The sequence below is a fragment of the Gopherus evgoodei genome, chromosome 5, assembly GCF_007399415.2.
Source record: "Gopherus evgoodei ecotype Sinaloan lineage chromosome 5, rGopEvg1_v1.p, whole genome shotgun sequence".
NCBI lineage: Eukaryota > Metazoa > Chordata > Testudines > Testudinidae > Gopherus > Gopherus evgoodei.
The window spans coordinates 122,896,869-122,913,095 of NC_044326.1; the positions used below are offsets into that span (position 1 = coordinate 122,896,869).

A 16,227-nucleotide genomic window follows, 5' to 3' on the forward strand; every position below is an offset into this window, starting at 1 on the left:
TTTTCCTGCCCTCACTCTTTGCAGTTCCCCCTGATTAAGACCAGAGTAAAGACTGCAGGATTGAATTGTAAGTCACATATGCTAACTGCTGGGTCCTGAGGCTACACTGCCTTACACACATGAGTAATTTTATGCATGTGCGACTTTAGTGGAACTGCTCACATGAGTGAGGTTATTCATGTGCAAAAGTCTTTGTGGGATTGGGTGCTTACTTAACAAGCTGTTTACTAGAACAACTAACATGGATGCTTCCCCCACTCCACAACTCAAAACATTGCCACTTATCTTCACTCTTTATTGATGGTTCTCCAGGCGATCTTTAGTCCTTATGCCATTGCTTACATCAAGCCAGATTTGAATTAATTTTAAGCATTTTGTGAGACACTATGATGATTTATTAAAATCTAGCTGTGCTATATTTACTGCTTTCCCATCACCCACTCACTTGTACCAGTATTTGCCAACTGGTATTTTCAGTGCTCATAACAAAATGATTTTTGCTTTGTTTAGGTTCCAGGACTAGGGATGGAGTTGTTCATGGTGTCACAACAGGTAAGCACACATGCACATTATTTCAACTGTCTTTTTATCAAAATCGGATGGCTGATTTGTCATAATCTGTTAAATGGGGTCTTCGTCTTTGCACAGCCTGCACCATAGAGATTGACAGCCTTGTTTGGGCAAGTCTCTTTCTCCTTGAGCATGGCCAAGGAAGGGCACCAGGTGTCAAATGTGGGAGAGGGTGAAAGGAAATGTATTTGGGGGATATGGGGTGGAGTGGGATGCTTGTGTATCAGTCGGATGATTTAGGGGATGAGGGTGTTATAAAGTGGGTGACGGTTGCCTTGGGGGCTGGGATGAGAGTGCTGATGCTACCTGGGGATTAGGGACTGGGACCAACACAACAGATGGCAGGGAGTGGAGGATGCAGAAGTTGGTGGTCAGGAGGTCACTCGTACGTGGGATTGTGCAGAGTGGGAAGGAAAGGCTGTAGGAAAGTAGGGAGCATTTGAAGCATACAGTAGAGACCAGTATCAGCAGTCAATGAGTGGTGGAGTGTTTAGGCAATGCTGGAGCTGCTGTGATGTGTGCTTTCACCTTCTGCAGATCTACCAAGGCCCTAGAGGAGAATACATCTGGGGTCTGTATCACAGGTGGCACCTTTGCTTTTTGATCCTAGCCATGACTTCGTTTTCTTGTACTGTTCTCAAACCTGAATGAGTCATAGGGTTTGAAACTCTTCCATGGCACTAGAGGATATGGAACTGGAGGATGGTTTTCTTGGCACCATTTCAATATATGAAGGAACACAGTAGAATTGAACTCATAAGGCCTGATCCAATGCCTATGAAAATCAATGGAAAGAGTCCCACAGACTTCATGGGGCTTTGGTTTGGGTCCATAAGGAAGAGTGGAAGTGATATTTTCCCAATTTTCTTCATATGTCTGTAGAGCTATACCTGTCTGAATTTGTATACAGCAGGTGATCTTGTGTTTGTCTAATCCAGGGGTTGGCAACCTTTCAGAAGCGGTGTGCCGAGTCTTCATTTATTCACTCTAATTTAAGGTTTCACGTGTCAGTAATACATTTTAATGTTTTTAGAAGGTCTCTTTCTATAAGTCTATTATATACACTTCAACCTCTCTAACCATTCAGTGACAGACTTGAAGGTGGCAATTTTGCAAGAAAAAAAACTTTAAAAACAGACTCCAAAGAGAGACTGCTGAACTCGAATTAATATGCAAATGAGATACAATTAACTTACGTTTAAACAGAGACTGGGAATAGTTGGGACATTACACCAATTGAATCTCTTTCCCTATGTTAAGTTCTCCTCACACCTTCTATGGGTCATCTCAATTATCACTTAAAAAGTTTTTTTTTCTCCTGCTGATGATAGCTCACCTCAATTGATTAGACTCTTCCTGTTGGTATGCATACTTCCACCTTTTCATGCTCTGTATGTATAAAGATCTCCTGTCTGTGTGTTCCATTCTATGCATCCAAAGAAGTGAGCTGTAGCCCACAAAAGTTTATGCTGAAATAAATTTGTTAGTCTCTAAGGTGCCACAAGTACTCTTGTTCTTTTTGCGGATACAGACTAACATAGCTGCTACTCTGAAACCTAAAGTATTGTTGTATGTAAAGTAAATAAAAAATTTAAAATGTTTAAGAAGCTTCATTTAAAATTAAATTAAAATGCAGATCTCCCCAGACCAGTGGCCAGGACCCGGGCAGTGAGAGTGCCACTGAAAATCAGCTCGCGTGCCGCCTTTGGCACACATGCCATAGGTTGCCTACCCCTGGCCTAATCCATTTAATCTATCTGAAACTGGAGTTCTAGCTAGCAGATGCGGATAAAGGTGCCTAAGCATTTACATTCTATTGCTCTGTTTTCAACTGCTCAGAACTTTACAAAACTATCACTTTTTGGCCTGAAATTTACCAAATTCGTCTCTTCTTGGGGATGATTTTTTTTCCCTTGAAATTTTAAGCAAAAACAGTTCAGCCATTTTTGAGAATGAGAGGGGAAAATAACATTTCTCCCATTATTAAAATGATTTTATTTTTAAGAAAAATCAGGTCTGGCACTGAAGTAGGCAGGAATAGGAAGCTAAAAGCTGGCAGGAAAATTGCCTTTTGGGAGAAGTGCCTTTCAAAATTGTCATGAAATTTGGTTTGAATTTGTCACAGTTATGAAGATTTGAAAATTGTACTTTGCACACGTACAGTCTATTTCAACAACATTAGCACTTTACAATTTGAAAAACAGGCTTCATGGGGCATGCACATGGCGTGATTAGCTGTACAGTTTAAAAGTCAGTGAATCTGTGCATTAAATTGATTTGAACAATAACAGGTGTGGTAAGGCAAAAATCAGGAAGCAATATGGTGCAATAATCAGTAAGATGCAAAGTCAGTGAAACTCTAGGATATCCACACAGGGCAGTTAGGACTTAAGCTTTTCAGCTGTTCGAAAAATCTGCATAGTACACTGAATTCCATGCAATTAATCTTCGTTGGAATAATTGACATGGGGAATATTTACACTGCAGCTGGGTGCGTGCCTCCCAACTCTGGCAGACAGACACACACTAGGTCTAACAATAGCAGTGAGGATGATGTGGCGTGGGTGGTGTCATGAGCTAGCCACCTGACTGTGGGGTACAGTGAACTGGTACTTGGATGGCTAGTCTGTGCCACGAAATCAACACTACTATTCTTAGCAAGCTATCGCGAGCAGATCTAGGGCATGTCTGTCTATGCATGCTTATAGACACACTTCCAGCTGCAGCATAAACACTCACTTAAAGGCCTGTGAAAATACCTGAGCAAGAATTTCAGAGGTTCTGAAGACCACTGTGAAAGTTAATAGCTCAGATAAGGAATTAGAAAAGAAAGAAGTTTGGAGTAAGACAAAGACTTTTTCTATTGCCTACTGCCCCACAGAGAAGCCTAGAGGAGACAAATAGCAGTTGATTGATGCTCAACTATACAAAGTCTACATTTTCGAAGAAAAACATATTGGGAGGCTTATTTAGCCCTGTTTAACATCATATGCCAAATGAATGGTTAAGGAATAAGCAAGGAGGGTGTTTTAGCAGCTAAACTAAAACTACAGCTAAGCAACCAGCTCTGACAATGCTGCAAAATTTAGCCTTAGGACATATACCGAGGCATTCTGAGTCCGTACAAGTCCTTGATATAAGGTTTGCAGCCTGACATCAATCTAAGCTGGCCAGAGCTCAGTTAAGGGTTAACAGGAGGAAGAAAAGGAAACTCCACTTGAACTAGCAGAGGATCTGTGGTGACTTGTGTGTCTGTTGTGTGTGGTATATCCAGACAACCAGCATGGGCATCCAGATAAAAAAGTGATGGTGATGATGACCAACTGGACTTGAACTTGAAAAGTCCAAGAACACTTTGTGAACCTGTGGAATTTGTGGCAACATTAGAATCTTTTTGTGCAGCAGCCTAGTAGGGATTAAAGCCACCTATCACGAAGAAAGTAAAAATGATTCATTATGAATCCTGTGAGTACCAGTCTATCTCTGATATTCATGAGAAAGGGGATTCCAGTTGGATGCATTACATGTTTGAGAGGTTTTTTGGGGGGAAATGTTAAATTTTGTTTGTAAGACAAAGAACATGGACAATGATGCAAAACACAAGGGCATCAGTTCCGCTAAATGCTACTTCCATGAAAAAAATTGACCATAAAAATTTTATTTTAGGCAAACCAGATTGGAACATCATAACTGACTAATGATAGGCCTCATTTGGCTCAGGAAACGGCTGACACCAAGCTGAATGGACAAGGCTTAGGGTTACTGATAGTAATTCCATAATATTTTTGTTTAATTCTGTGCAGTTAAGCTCCAGTAATGGACTTGGGTTGTTGAATGTAAATTAAAAATATGAAATGAGTAGTAACTTTGTACAATTATAGTGAATAGAGCAAACTTTCTACTTTATGTAAGTGGGGGAATGGTCCCACTATTGTGGGGAACTTTCCTGGCTTCTGCACTACCCCAGTGAAGTGGGTAGCAAAAGGATCTGAGTCCTCGCTCCCACTTCCTTTACCCAGAGGCCTCCCTGTCCTTGAGGACTCCCTTTCCACTCTCCTGTCTGGCAGAGTCCTCATAACCCCAACAAGGCTGGGCCTAGGATTCCTGGGGGGCTCAACCCCCAACCCTGCTGTGGTCACCCAGGACAGGGGCTAGGGTGTCCCCACTCCGGGGTACTCTCTTTGCACTGCGCACCTCCCTGACCCACTGATCACATCATACAATTTAAAGCAAATACAAGTTATTTAATTAACAATTAATTTTAAAAAAGAATAAGGAAAAATGGGAAAGGTTAAAGGAAAACAAATCACCTCGCTCTGTGGCAGGGACCATCACAAACAGTGTCTCTGGACATCAGGGCACTTCACAGTCTGTTCCTTGTAGGTCCCAGGCTTTCTTCTCAGGCCCTGGCTGTGCTGCAGGGATGCTGTGGGTTGGACACTTGCTCTGGCGGTGGCCACACTCTCTCAGGCTCTGGGTGGCAGGACCCTTCTCCCCAGTGTCACCCCCGCTCTGTCAGGGTTACGATCCTCCTCCAAGTCTAGCCTGCAGAGCCTCTTGGCTGAGGCGTCTCCCAGTGCTGGGCCCACTGCCCAGGGCCCCCCTCGCTCTCCGCAGCTGCTCACCGCACCCACCTCCGGACTGCTCCAGCCCCAGCTCCACTCTGCCTCAGCACAGCTGCTGCTGCTGCTGCTCTGCCTTCAGCTCCCTGGGCTGCTTCTCTGGCCTCCCTGGCTCCAGTTGCTACAGCTCTGCTCCCTGGGCAGGTCTGCTCTGCAGGCTGCTTCTGTGTCTCTCTCTCAGCTCTCACCTGCTTCCTGGGCTGCTTGTCTAGCCCCTCTGGCTCTGGTTGCTGCAGCTCCACACTCTGGGCAGGTCTGCTCTCTCTGGGCTGTGCTCTGGCTTTTTGGGCTGCAGCTCTGCTCCTAGCACCTTAGCTTGGGCCTCTACTCCATCTGACCCAGGCAATTCCAGCTCACAGGGAGGACGGGACCCACCTTGGCCTTCTGTCTCTTTGATTAGCCTGCCTGCCCTGTCAATCAGGCTGATCTGGAGCATTGGCCTCTCACCATTGTTCCTGGGGACTGTCAGTCTCAGGGTCCTGATTTGCCATCGATCCCTCCCCTTTTAGTGCTGGGAGCTAGCAACCAAAACATTCCCACCGAATGTTAGTAAGAGGATAACAGTCCTCTTACAAAAATCTGGAGAACACAGGTTCTAAAGTAAAGCAGCATAGTTTCATATGGAGTAAGTGACTAGAGAACTTGCTCCCTCCAGTACAAACCGGGGAAATTGGGTTTAAGAAATGAATCTTTGGTGTCTGAACAATTGGTCTGGAAAGCAAAGATAGTGGGTGAATTCAGATTTGGATTTAATTATAGCTAATGATTGTATAATATATGCTAATAAGGTGTCTTGTAGACCAGTCCATGGAAATTAATCCTGATAAATCATGCTATTTTAATTTAAATATGTGATTGAAATATTAAATGTAATGAGTTGTGTCATCTTGAATTGCATTGGCATATTTCATGTAACCCTGTGTTGGAACTAGAAGGGAAGAAACTGACTATTACTTAGCCAATAATTCAGGCAAGCTGCCTTAAGTAGCTTCAGAGTGTACTCTCAACATTAGCTTCACCATGGAGTAATTCTGACTCTAAGGTTCCAGTCAAATAACTGATACAGCAAATATCTTGATTAGCATCAGAAGGCTTGAGGCATTTAATATACATTGTCAGCTGCTAGTACTGGGCATAAGATGGTTTGATTTTATCAGTAATAGGGATGCATTATTGAGAAATGGCCTGGAGATGACTGACTTTATAATCAGTCACTGCTGGTTGGCACTTTTTAGTCAGATTACCTGCCTTGGAGATCAACTTGAGGGGACTTTGCTCAGCCATGGACTGGCAGCAGCCATGTGATTGTCCATGATTAATATGTCTGCACCAGATCTGCAATAACCCTGTGGGGCTTTTAGACATGTAGAATAAAGCTGTACAATGTGGCCATGGATATTTGGCACTACAGACCCTCGCTGTCTAAGCGTGCTGTTGCTGTATTACTGTGGGGGCTGATAGCTTAACAAGACTGCTACATAAAGTCTAAATTACTACCTAGCATTTAACATAGGATAGGGTTTGATCAACCTGATTAGCTTAATTTGATATTAATCCACTTCATTCTAATTTGATTTGTTTATGTTTATAAACAAACCAAATAAACATGTGTGCTTTTGTTTTGTTATTTAGTATGGATAGTAAAATGATATCAAACGGAAGCTTGTGTGGTTTGGATGGTTCTTCCTTAGAGTTAGGGTCCCTGAGGAGTTCCAGGGTAATAAAAGAGACAACTCTTTGATGCACCTACTGGTGGTGCATAGAACTACCTTGTAGTTCTGTTATGACTGGTGCCTGAGCAGGAATCTTGGTTTCTGAGGGAAAATTGACTTTTGTATTGCCCATTTCTTTCAATAAGCAACATGGGCTCCGGAAACTGTGAGGGCTTGGGATAGACAATATGAGCCCATCAACTTAAAGGCTAACCAGTTCCCTGTAATCATATCAATACTCCTTACAAGCAGATAAGAGGAAATGCTCGCTCAGTCTTTCTCTGCTTTTAGCAGAGGAGGGGACGTGCACTTTGACATCTTCCCCACAACTGCAGTTTGCTGCACTTCTGTGAAGGAATCTGAGAGATCTTTGTCTCAGCACCTCTAGCACCTGGTCTAATGCCAAAGGATGGGCCTCTGTGACTTAGTGGGAGACACCTAACCTGTGTAGGTGCTTTTGAAAATCCCACTTGATACCTAGCAGCATCTTCAGGCACATTTGTAAATCTGCACTAAGTTGCTTTTAAAAATCGGGCTTAAGCCTCACGTACATGCTTTTGAAATTTTCATACCTGAATATTAGCTAAAAGCTATTCTTGGCAAACGCAGTATAACTAACATTGTATTTCTGGGAGTGAACACGCTTTGGGTGGCATACTTTACTCATGTTCTGCAGAAATCAGCTCTGCTTATTGTTTTGAGATGGAAGCACTTCAAATGAATATTTGTCTCTGGAGAAAGCAGCTTTCCCCAGGAAAACTATTCAGCAGCCTTTCATGATTGTCGAGTTCTGTATCCCAGCCCAGACTAATGATTTGGCAGTGGTGTCTGAGATAGTAAGAGAGAAGCTGGCAGATGGGGTATTCTCAAGCCTTCAATTGTGTACATGGAGGCAGGCGCACATCAGGTTCAATGCTCAGCATTATCATTTTCTTGTGCAATGTGTTTTATTCTTCTCCCTCTAAGCCAGCAGGATGCAATTACGCTGTGCATTTCTGTTAGTTTGTCTTCCTGTTTCTTTACATACACTGGGTGCTATTAAATATGGACCTAATGCAACAATTTCTCCAGTAGATTGTAACAAGCTGTTTATATTGTCCCACAGTAAACAGTAAATCCTTTAATGGCACCTATTGTGTGTCTTCTGTCAAGTTAACCTTGATACTCTATACTGAACTCTATAGCTACTCTTCTGGTTCCCATCTTTATTATATATTTTATGATTATATTACTAAACCCAGTTACAGCAGTCAGATTCCTTGTCCCTTTTCCTTGTTTGCATGTATGTGCTAAGCCTTTCCTGGAGAGAAATGCATCCCTTTTCAGGAAAAGAAAATATATGCCCAGAGAGAAGGCTTTCTCTATACACTGTAACATTAGCAACTGTAGTCAGTAGGTAATCACCCTTGCTATACAGCAACTGTTGTCACCTTAATGTAACCTAAGAAATGTGGTTTTAATAATGGCATTGTGTTCGAGCCATTGTATATCACAACTACATTAGTACACCTGTGGGGCCCCAAACTTCAGTATATTTTTCCTTGTTTTGTCAGTGACACAGAATTAATTGGACAGATCTTTAATAGTGTAAATCTGCATGATTTGATTGAAGTCAATACAGCTATGCTAATAGTTCCACAGATTGACTGTGTGCTTCTGAAGAAGAACTTCCTTTTATTTGTTTTAAACCTGCTGCCCATTAATTTCATTTGGTGGCTCCTAGTTCTTATATTATGGGAACAAGTAAATAACTTTTCTTTATTTACTTTCTCTACACAACTTATGATTTTACATACCTCTATCATACCCCACCTTAGTCTCCTCTTTTCCAAGCTGAAAAGTCCTAGCCTCTTTAATCTGTCCTCATATGGGACCGTTCCAAACCCCTAATCATTTTAGTTGCCCTTCTCTGAACCTTTTCTAATGCCACTGTACCTTTTTTGAGATAAGGAGACCACATCTGTACACAGTATTTAAGATGTGAGTATACCCCGGATTTATATAAGGGCAATAAGATATTCTCTGTTTTATTCTCTATCCCTTTTTTAACGATTCCTAACATCCTGTTTGCTTTTTTGACTGCCGCTGTACACTGTGTGGACGTCTTCAGAGAACTATCCACAATGACTCCAAGATCTCTTTCCCGATTAGTTGTAGCTAAATTAGCCCCATCATATTGTATGTATAGTTGGTGTTATTTTTTTCCAATGTGCATTACTTTACATTTATCCACATTAAATTTCATTTGCCATTTTGTTGCCCAATCACTTAGTTTTGTGAGATCTTTTTGAAGTTCTTCACAGTCTGCTTCATTTGCATATACTTCCCACAAGCTGTCCTTTATTACCTAACTTGTTAATAAAATTTTCTAATGGGGACATTTGTTTGTTTGTTTTCCCCCTAGCTATTGTCTATTGATGTTGTATAATCACTTATAGTAATTTGTAGAATGAGCCATTTGATACAGGAAGCTGAAATTCTTTCCATAGGAAATTGAAGGAATCTAATTGCTGGAAAGAAATTAACATTGTCAAAAGAAGAGCAGTGAGTCTGTGCACCAGTTACAGGTAGGGTGACCAGATGTCGCGATTTTATAGGGACAGTCCCGATTTTTGGGTCTTTTTCTTATATAGGCTCCTATTATTCCCCACCTCCTGTCCTGATTTTTCACATTTGCTATCTGGTCACCCTACTTACAGGGTACAGCTAGGTCTGATTTCTGTTATTTTACTAGTAAAATTGTGGGTGTGGATACATCTTGTGGGCCAGATTTTCAGAAGAGTTTAGAGACCATTTGGACACCGAAATAAATGGCCAGATAGATTTTCCAAGAGAAGCCACCACATTAGATGCTGATCACTTTTGAAAGTCTGACCCTTGTTTAGGTGACTAAGTGGGTGATGCGCTCTTTTGAAAATCTGGGCCTGTATCTTTAAAGCATGGAGTCCTATGGTCCTAATCCTGCTTTCTAGATTGACTTCACTATAGTGAAAGCTGCTGGTGCTGGAGAGCCTTTGGGAGTGAATGACCAGAAAGATCACTGTAAGATTCCACAGGACAGAATGGAGAACTATTGATGTGTATGTAGGGTAATTATCTTGCCATCTCTCTAGAGCCATGGGTCTGGCCAGTAGTTTAGTTTGCTCTGATAGCTTTGGTTTGGTTTGTATTTATTTTTTTGTGTGACCTGGGCTTAAAACCCCACATTGGAGTAAAGATACATATAACCCTTTGTCTGAGAATGAGGTCTTCAGAATGTTACTTACAGGCTGAGAAACAATTGCTCCTGTTTATTAAGAAAATATTTTTTAAAAATCCTGAGAAATTAATAACTGGAATTTGACTAGTTCACTGAATTGTTTGTGATTAGCAGTAACATACAGTCAGTAGGTTCTGTGAACTAATCAAAATGTGTTTTTTGCATTGCATTGAACGTAAATGTTATGAAATGTAGATGGGCATAATAAAGGGCATAATAAATAACCTCTGTCCCGCACAGTATAACCTGATAACTGAATGAATGTGGTCAGTAAAGCCTTACCAAGAAACAAGAGTTGCGCCATGAATAGATCCTTAATTCTACTTGTGCTACCACTATTTGTATGATCGAATAATGATGTTTCATTGCTTATGATTCACTTGGGATGTACAGAAATTGTAATGGTCTCACTGTCTATCCATGGATGCTGCACTGTCGGCTTCTGTATTAATAAACCACTTTATCCTCTCATTCCCTGACTAACCTTCGTCTCCCAGAACTGTAATGTATTGTTAATCTCTTGCTTTTCTACAGTGGCTGAGAAAACCAAAGAACAAGTGTCTAATGTCGGGGGAGCTGTGGTGACGGGAGTGACGGCAGTAGCGCAGAAGACGGTAGAAGGAGCAGGCAATATTGCTGCAGCCACTGGCTTAGTCAAGAAGGATCAGTTGGCCAAACAGGTTTGTGTTAGTCACCAGATGTTTATTTTTGAAGGTGAGGAAGTGACCAAATCAATGGGACCTCTGTGAATCCACCAATGTAAAGGACCTGGGTGGTGGTGATAGCTGGAGCAGGCATGTACTTCTGTCTCTTGATCTGGTGAAGCGTATTTATGTAGTGAGGTTTACACTGCTACATGAATGAGAAATGAAGAAGCAAAGGGCTTGAGGAAGTTAGGAGCTTCAATGGGAGTTGAGCTGGTAGCTCCTTTCTGGTTCCTGTGAAAATCTCAGCCTACAAAACATTTAAGTGTACATTAAGGATGATCCCGAATGCCTTCTGATGGGTCAAACTAGAATGCTGGAACTGTATATCATGGCTGTCACTTTGGGGATTGAATAAGTGAACTCCAGAACTAAAAGCATAAACTCAGGGGGTCTTAAACTGGGGTCGGGACCCCTGAGGGGGTTGTGAGATGTCAGCCTCCATCCCAAACCCCGCTTTGCCTCAAGCATTTATAATAGTGTTAAATATATAAAAAAGTCCTTTTAATTTATAAGGGGGGGGTCGCACTCAGAGGCTTGCTATGTGAAAGGGGTCACCAGTACAAAAGTTTGAGAAACATTGCATAAGCTACTACAACTTGAGTTCAAGGGCCAACTCATATCCTCTGTGGATTGAGCACAGAAGGAGCGGTGTAACATACGCTCACCTGTTAATTACATTGGCATGCTCAAATGTTAAGAAAATTTTGATCCAAACCTAAACTTTGCAGCAGACTGCTACCTCTGTACCTATAATAAGATGAACTCAAAGCTGCCTCTGAACTTCTCTGACCTCTGCAGGTCAGATTCTTTTCTAGGGTGTTGTGTAAAAATAATTGCAGTTATTTTTGTTTCAGCCCAGAGGCTGCCATTATCAGTTGTCCTATGCCACGAGTTCCCATATTTTGGTATCTGATTCAGTGTCATTATATTTCTGTACTTACACCAGAGAAGAAGTATGGTCTCAGATATAAAATTGTGGTAACTGTTGGTAGACGATGACTTCTTAATGATGATCATTGTGTATATTGATCTCTTGGGACAAAAACAACCAAAAGACAGAAGTAAAACAACTCATGTATTATGCACAAATATTTTTAAAGTGATAGAAAAATAGGAGAATGTAAAGAAAAAAGCATTTGCAAAAGAATGGATTTTAAATGTAGGGTGTTACACTGCACTTAGACTGAATAAATTGCTGTGTAATTTTTTTCCCATTTAATAGCAAGATAAGCTGTTAAAATTGAATTCTTTCCAGTAGCTCTTCTATATCCTCACTATCTGTTTTAAGACAGACTGAAATGCACTTTAATGAAATCTCCTTATTGTTTTAGAAAAAGAAGAATTACACTGTGAGTGGGCATTTGTTGCATAGGAGTAGGTTGGTCTAAAAACATCACATCAATGGTTTTGTTATTTTTTTCAAGCAATTTTCATGTTTTATTTTTAATCTTTTTAAATTCACATGTAAAGAAAATGCTGCCTTAATGTGTCCCAGTGCTTTCTACAACCTGTTGTGTAGCATTTAGAAAATAAAATACGTAATGAACTGTCAGGGGAATGAGATGAGTGAAAAGTTATGGAGCCCACACCCTTATTTTCTGCGAAATTTTGTTGTATCTCTTCAGTGGCTTTACAGAGAGAATTGGATTCTTTGCTGTTAGGTAACTCTTGGAACTTGGAAGCATTCTATGCAGTGTCATAGGCATCAATTTTACTACAGTATATGATTACCCTTTCACTCTTAGCCACTCCTAATGTTTGTGATTCCTGACTTTTAAAATTATAACTTTAACATCACATGAATCTACATTTATATTTCTTCCTTGTATTTTTTTTAAGAAAAGCACTACTCTGTACTGGTTTTACTGTCTAATCCCACTTTGCATAGTGAAAAACTTACATAGCTATGAAACTCATTAGCAATAACAGAATAAAATCCTATCCATAGAAGCAAAGAACATCTGTAGTGTATATTTATATTATTCCACAATCTTATAAATAGCATAATACATTCTAAGTGTAACTGAGATTTTGTACTTTGGATGTGGAAACCAATTTTTCTATTTCTTACACTGTCATTATTTATCCATTCTTATTTATTTAGGCTGAGGTTGTTAAAGCCCTCTGGGTCTCTTTGGTCACCCATCCCATTAGCGTTCAAATCTCTTAGGCAGCTTTGAGAATTTCTGCCTTATTGTTTTCGCAGAAGAGGAGCAGCCATCTAGAACGTAGCAAGTTACAAAGTTCAGATGTTTAAAATCTTTTTATAGCAATGTAGGGTGGGGGCTTCTCCTGTTCTAATGCAAAAAAAATGAGTGAATAGATTTTGCTCAAATTTGCGAGGTAAATTTACATTTTGGCTGAGGCCAAGAATGGAACATTTTGGTGAAAACTGAGTATTTTTCAAATAGGACGTGTCTGAGCATATGAAATTGGAGTGTACAATGGACATTTGGATGTGATTTTAAGTAGTATATATATATGTCCTGTGCCAGTTAGTGGGTTATAACCCCTGTTTGGTGCCCAGTCCATAGCGAATAAGAACCTTCTACTCTTACTGGTGACCTAACTCCTTTAGCTCAATTGTTAGAAGTCTGTGCCTTTGTGTTCCAAGCTTCTCTCCTCATGGATGACTGATAATCAGGGATGTTACAAAACAAATGATCTAATGTCCCTGTGTGCAAGGTCTGAGCTTGCTTATTGCTCTCACAACAGTCCTCATTTTGTAAAGCTAGAAATTAAACCATAAAGAGAGTAATGAGCTGGGGTTCCTTTGCACGCTTGAATCCAGGATGTTTGCTAGTGTGGTGTCACCTTCTGAGTTTGCTTCCAACTTTGTGATAAATTGTGTCTCCCAGTTCATGTTGCCTAAGCGCTTAGGCATGGATTCTGCAGATGACAACATGTGAGCAAACCGATAGAGGCTCAGAGGGACCCCATGTGAGCATGGCACTCTGCCCTCACACTTTCAATTGCAGGATCAGGGCCCATGAGACGGATGTGATCAGCTCTCTATAAATACCTGGCTGCAGGACTAAAACCAATAGACACTAATACCCATTTCATGTGACTGCTCTTTGAGGTTAGGAAGGGGGTTTTATTTGATAATCTTGAAGTATAAAGCAGGATAGAAATGAAATATCTCTGCATTACCAAGTCCCTCTTATTTGAATGGTTTGGACTTGATTCCCACAAGATTTACAGTAGCACTTGTGAAGGATTATATCATTGATTAGCCATTTCACTGGATAAGTTATCGCTGGTATTATTCTCATGAGTGAACAGCAGTTCAGTTGTTCCTTTCAAATTCCTTGTTAGGAAGAGGAATCATAGGCTTAACAGAATGTATGTGTGTTCATATGTAGCTGCAAGACTACTTGTGATATAGAAACTCTGGTCAGATGCTTGGGGAAATGCTTTCTGTGTGGGCTACATCCATCTGAAGGTGCTAATATTAATCTTTAATAATACTTCCTTCGAAGAAGTTAAACACTGGCTGTGTATCATTCTGCCTGGCCTGGGAACGTGAGAAGTACTGTTAGTGCTCTAACTGGAGACCAGACCAGAAGGCTTCTGTTACCATGAACTGCAGCTCAAATTCTAACAACACTATATACCCAGGCAAGCCTTGACTGGGAAGTGGTTAAGTGACAAATCAAACTATGGTTGACAGGGCTGATTTGTTTATTGGCAGTTTCAGTGCTGCCTATAGGTTTTATGATTTGAAAGGAATTTACTTGTGAATAGCAAAGCAAGAGGGTAGTGTAGATAACAGACTAACAGGTGATGTTGGTGGTAGAATGTCTGTGCCTAATAGGGTACAGAATGTGAGTGAAGCCAAACGGCAAAAATTAAGATGTCTATACACTAATGCGAGGAGCCTAGGGAACAAAATGGAGGAACTAGAGCTACTGGTGCAGGAAGTGAAACCGGATATTATAGGAATAACAGAAACATGGTGGAATAGTAGTCATGACTGGAGTACGGGTATTGAAGGCTATGTGCTGTTTAGGAAAGATAGAAATAAAGGCAAAGGTGGTGGGGTAGCATTGTACGTCAATGAGGAAGTTAACTGTAAAGAAATAAGAAGTGATGGAATGGACAAGACAGAGTCTGACTGGGCAAAAATCACACTGGGAAAGAAAGCTACTAGAGCCTCCTCTGAGATAGTGCTTGGGGTGTGCTACAGACCGCCGGGATCTGATTTGGATATGGATAGAGACCTCTTTAATGTTTTTAAGGAAGTAAACACTAATGGGAAATGTGTGATCATGGGAGACTTTAACTTCCCAGATATAGACTGGAGGACAAGTGCTAGCAAGAATAGTAGGGCTCAGATTTTTCTGGATGTAATAGCAGATGGATTTCTTCACCAAGTAGTTGAAGAACTAACAAGAGGGGATGCCATTTTAGATTTGGTTTTTGGTGAGCAGTGAGGACCTCATAGAAGAAATGGTTGTAGAGGACAACCTTGGTTCGAGTGATCATGAGCTAATTCAGTTCAAACTAGATGGAAGGATAAACAAAAATAGATCTGGGACTAGGGTTTTTGATTTCAAAAGGGCTAACTTTAAAGAATTAAGGAAATTAGTTAGGGAAGTGGATTGGACTGAAGAACTTGTGGGTCTAAATGCGGAAGAGGCCTGGAATTACTTTAAATCGCAGCTGCAGAAACTATCCGAAGCCTGCATCCCAAGAAAGGGGAAAAAAGCCATAGGCAGGAGTTGTAGACCAACCTGGATGAGCAAGCATCTCAGAGAAGTGATTAAGAAAAAGCAGAAAGCCTACAAGGCGTGGAAGAAGGGTGGGATTAGCAAGGAAAGCTATCTTAGTGAGGTCAGAACATGTAGGGATAAAGTGAGAAAGGCTAAAAGCCAAGTGGAGTTGAACCTTGCAAAGGGAATTAAAGCCAATAGTAAAAGGTTCTATAGCCATATAAATAAGAAGAAAACAAAGAAAGAAGAAGTGGGACCACTACAAACTGAGGATGGAAAGGAGGTTAAGGATAACCTAGGAATGGCCCAATATCTAAATAAGTACTTTGCCTCAGTCTTTAATAAGGCTAATGGGGAGCTTAGGGGTAATGGAAGGATGACAAACGGGAATGAGGATATGGAAGTGGACATTACCACATCTGAGGTAGAAGCCATACTTGAACAGCTTAATGGGACAAAATCAGAGGGCCCAGACAATCTTCATCCAAGAATATTAAAGGAACTGGCACATGAAATTGCAAGCCCATTAGCAAAAATTTTTAATGAATCGGTAAACTCAGGGGTCATACCTTATGACTGGAGAATTGCTAACATAGTTCCTATCTTTAAGAAAGGGAGAAAGAGTGATCCGAGTAACTATAG

General features: G+C 40.9%; 1 protein-coding gene across 1 annotated transcript in view; it reads left to right on the plus strand.

Moving 5' to 3' along the window:
* The window catches only part of SNCA (synuclein alpha), a 96,204-nt gene that overhangs the window by 10,708 nt on the left and 69,269 nt on the right, over positions 1 to 16,227 (plus strand). The window contains exons 3-4 of the mRNA XM_030565448.1: positions 511 to 552; positions 10,698 to 10,843. Of these exons, the coding sequence (XP_030421308.1) occupies positions 511 to 552; positions 10,698 to 10,843 (188 nt within the window). The remainder of the gene's footprint in view (positions 1 to 510; positions 553 to 10,697; positions 10,844 to 16,227) is intronic.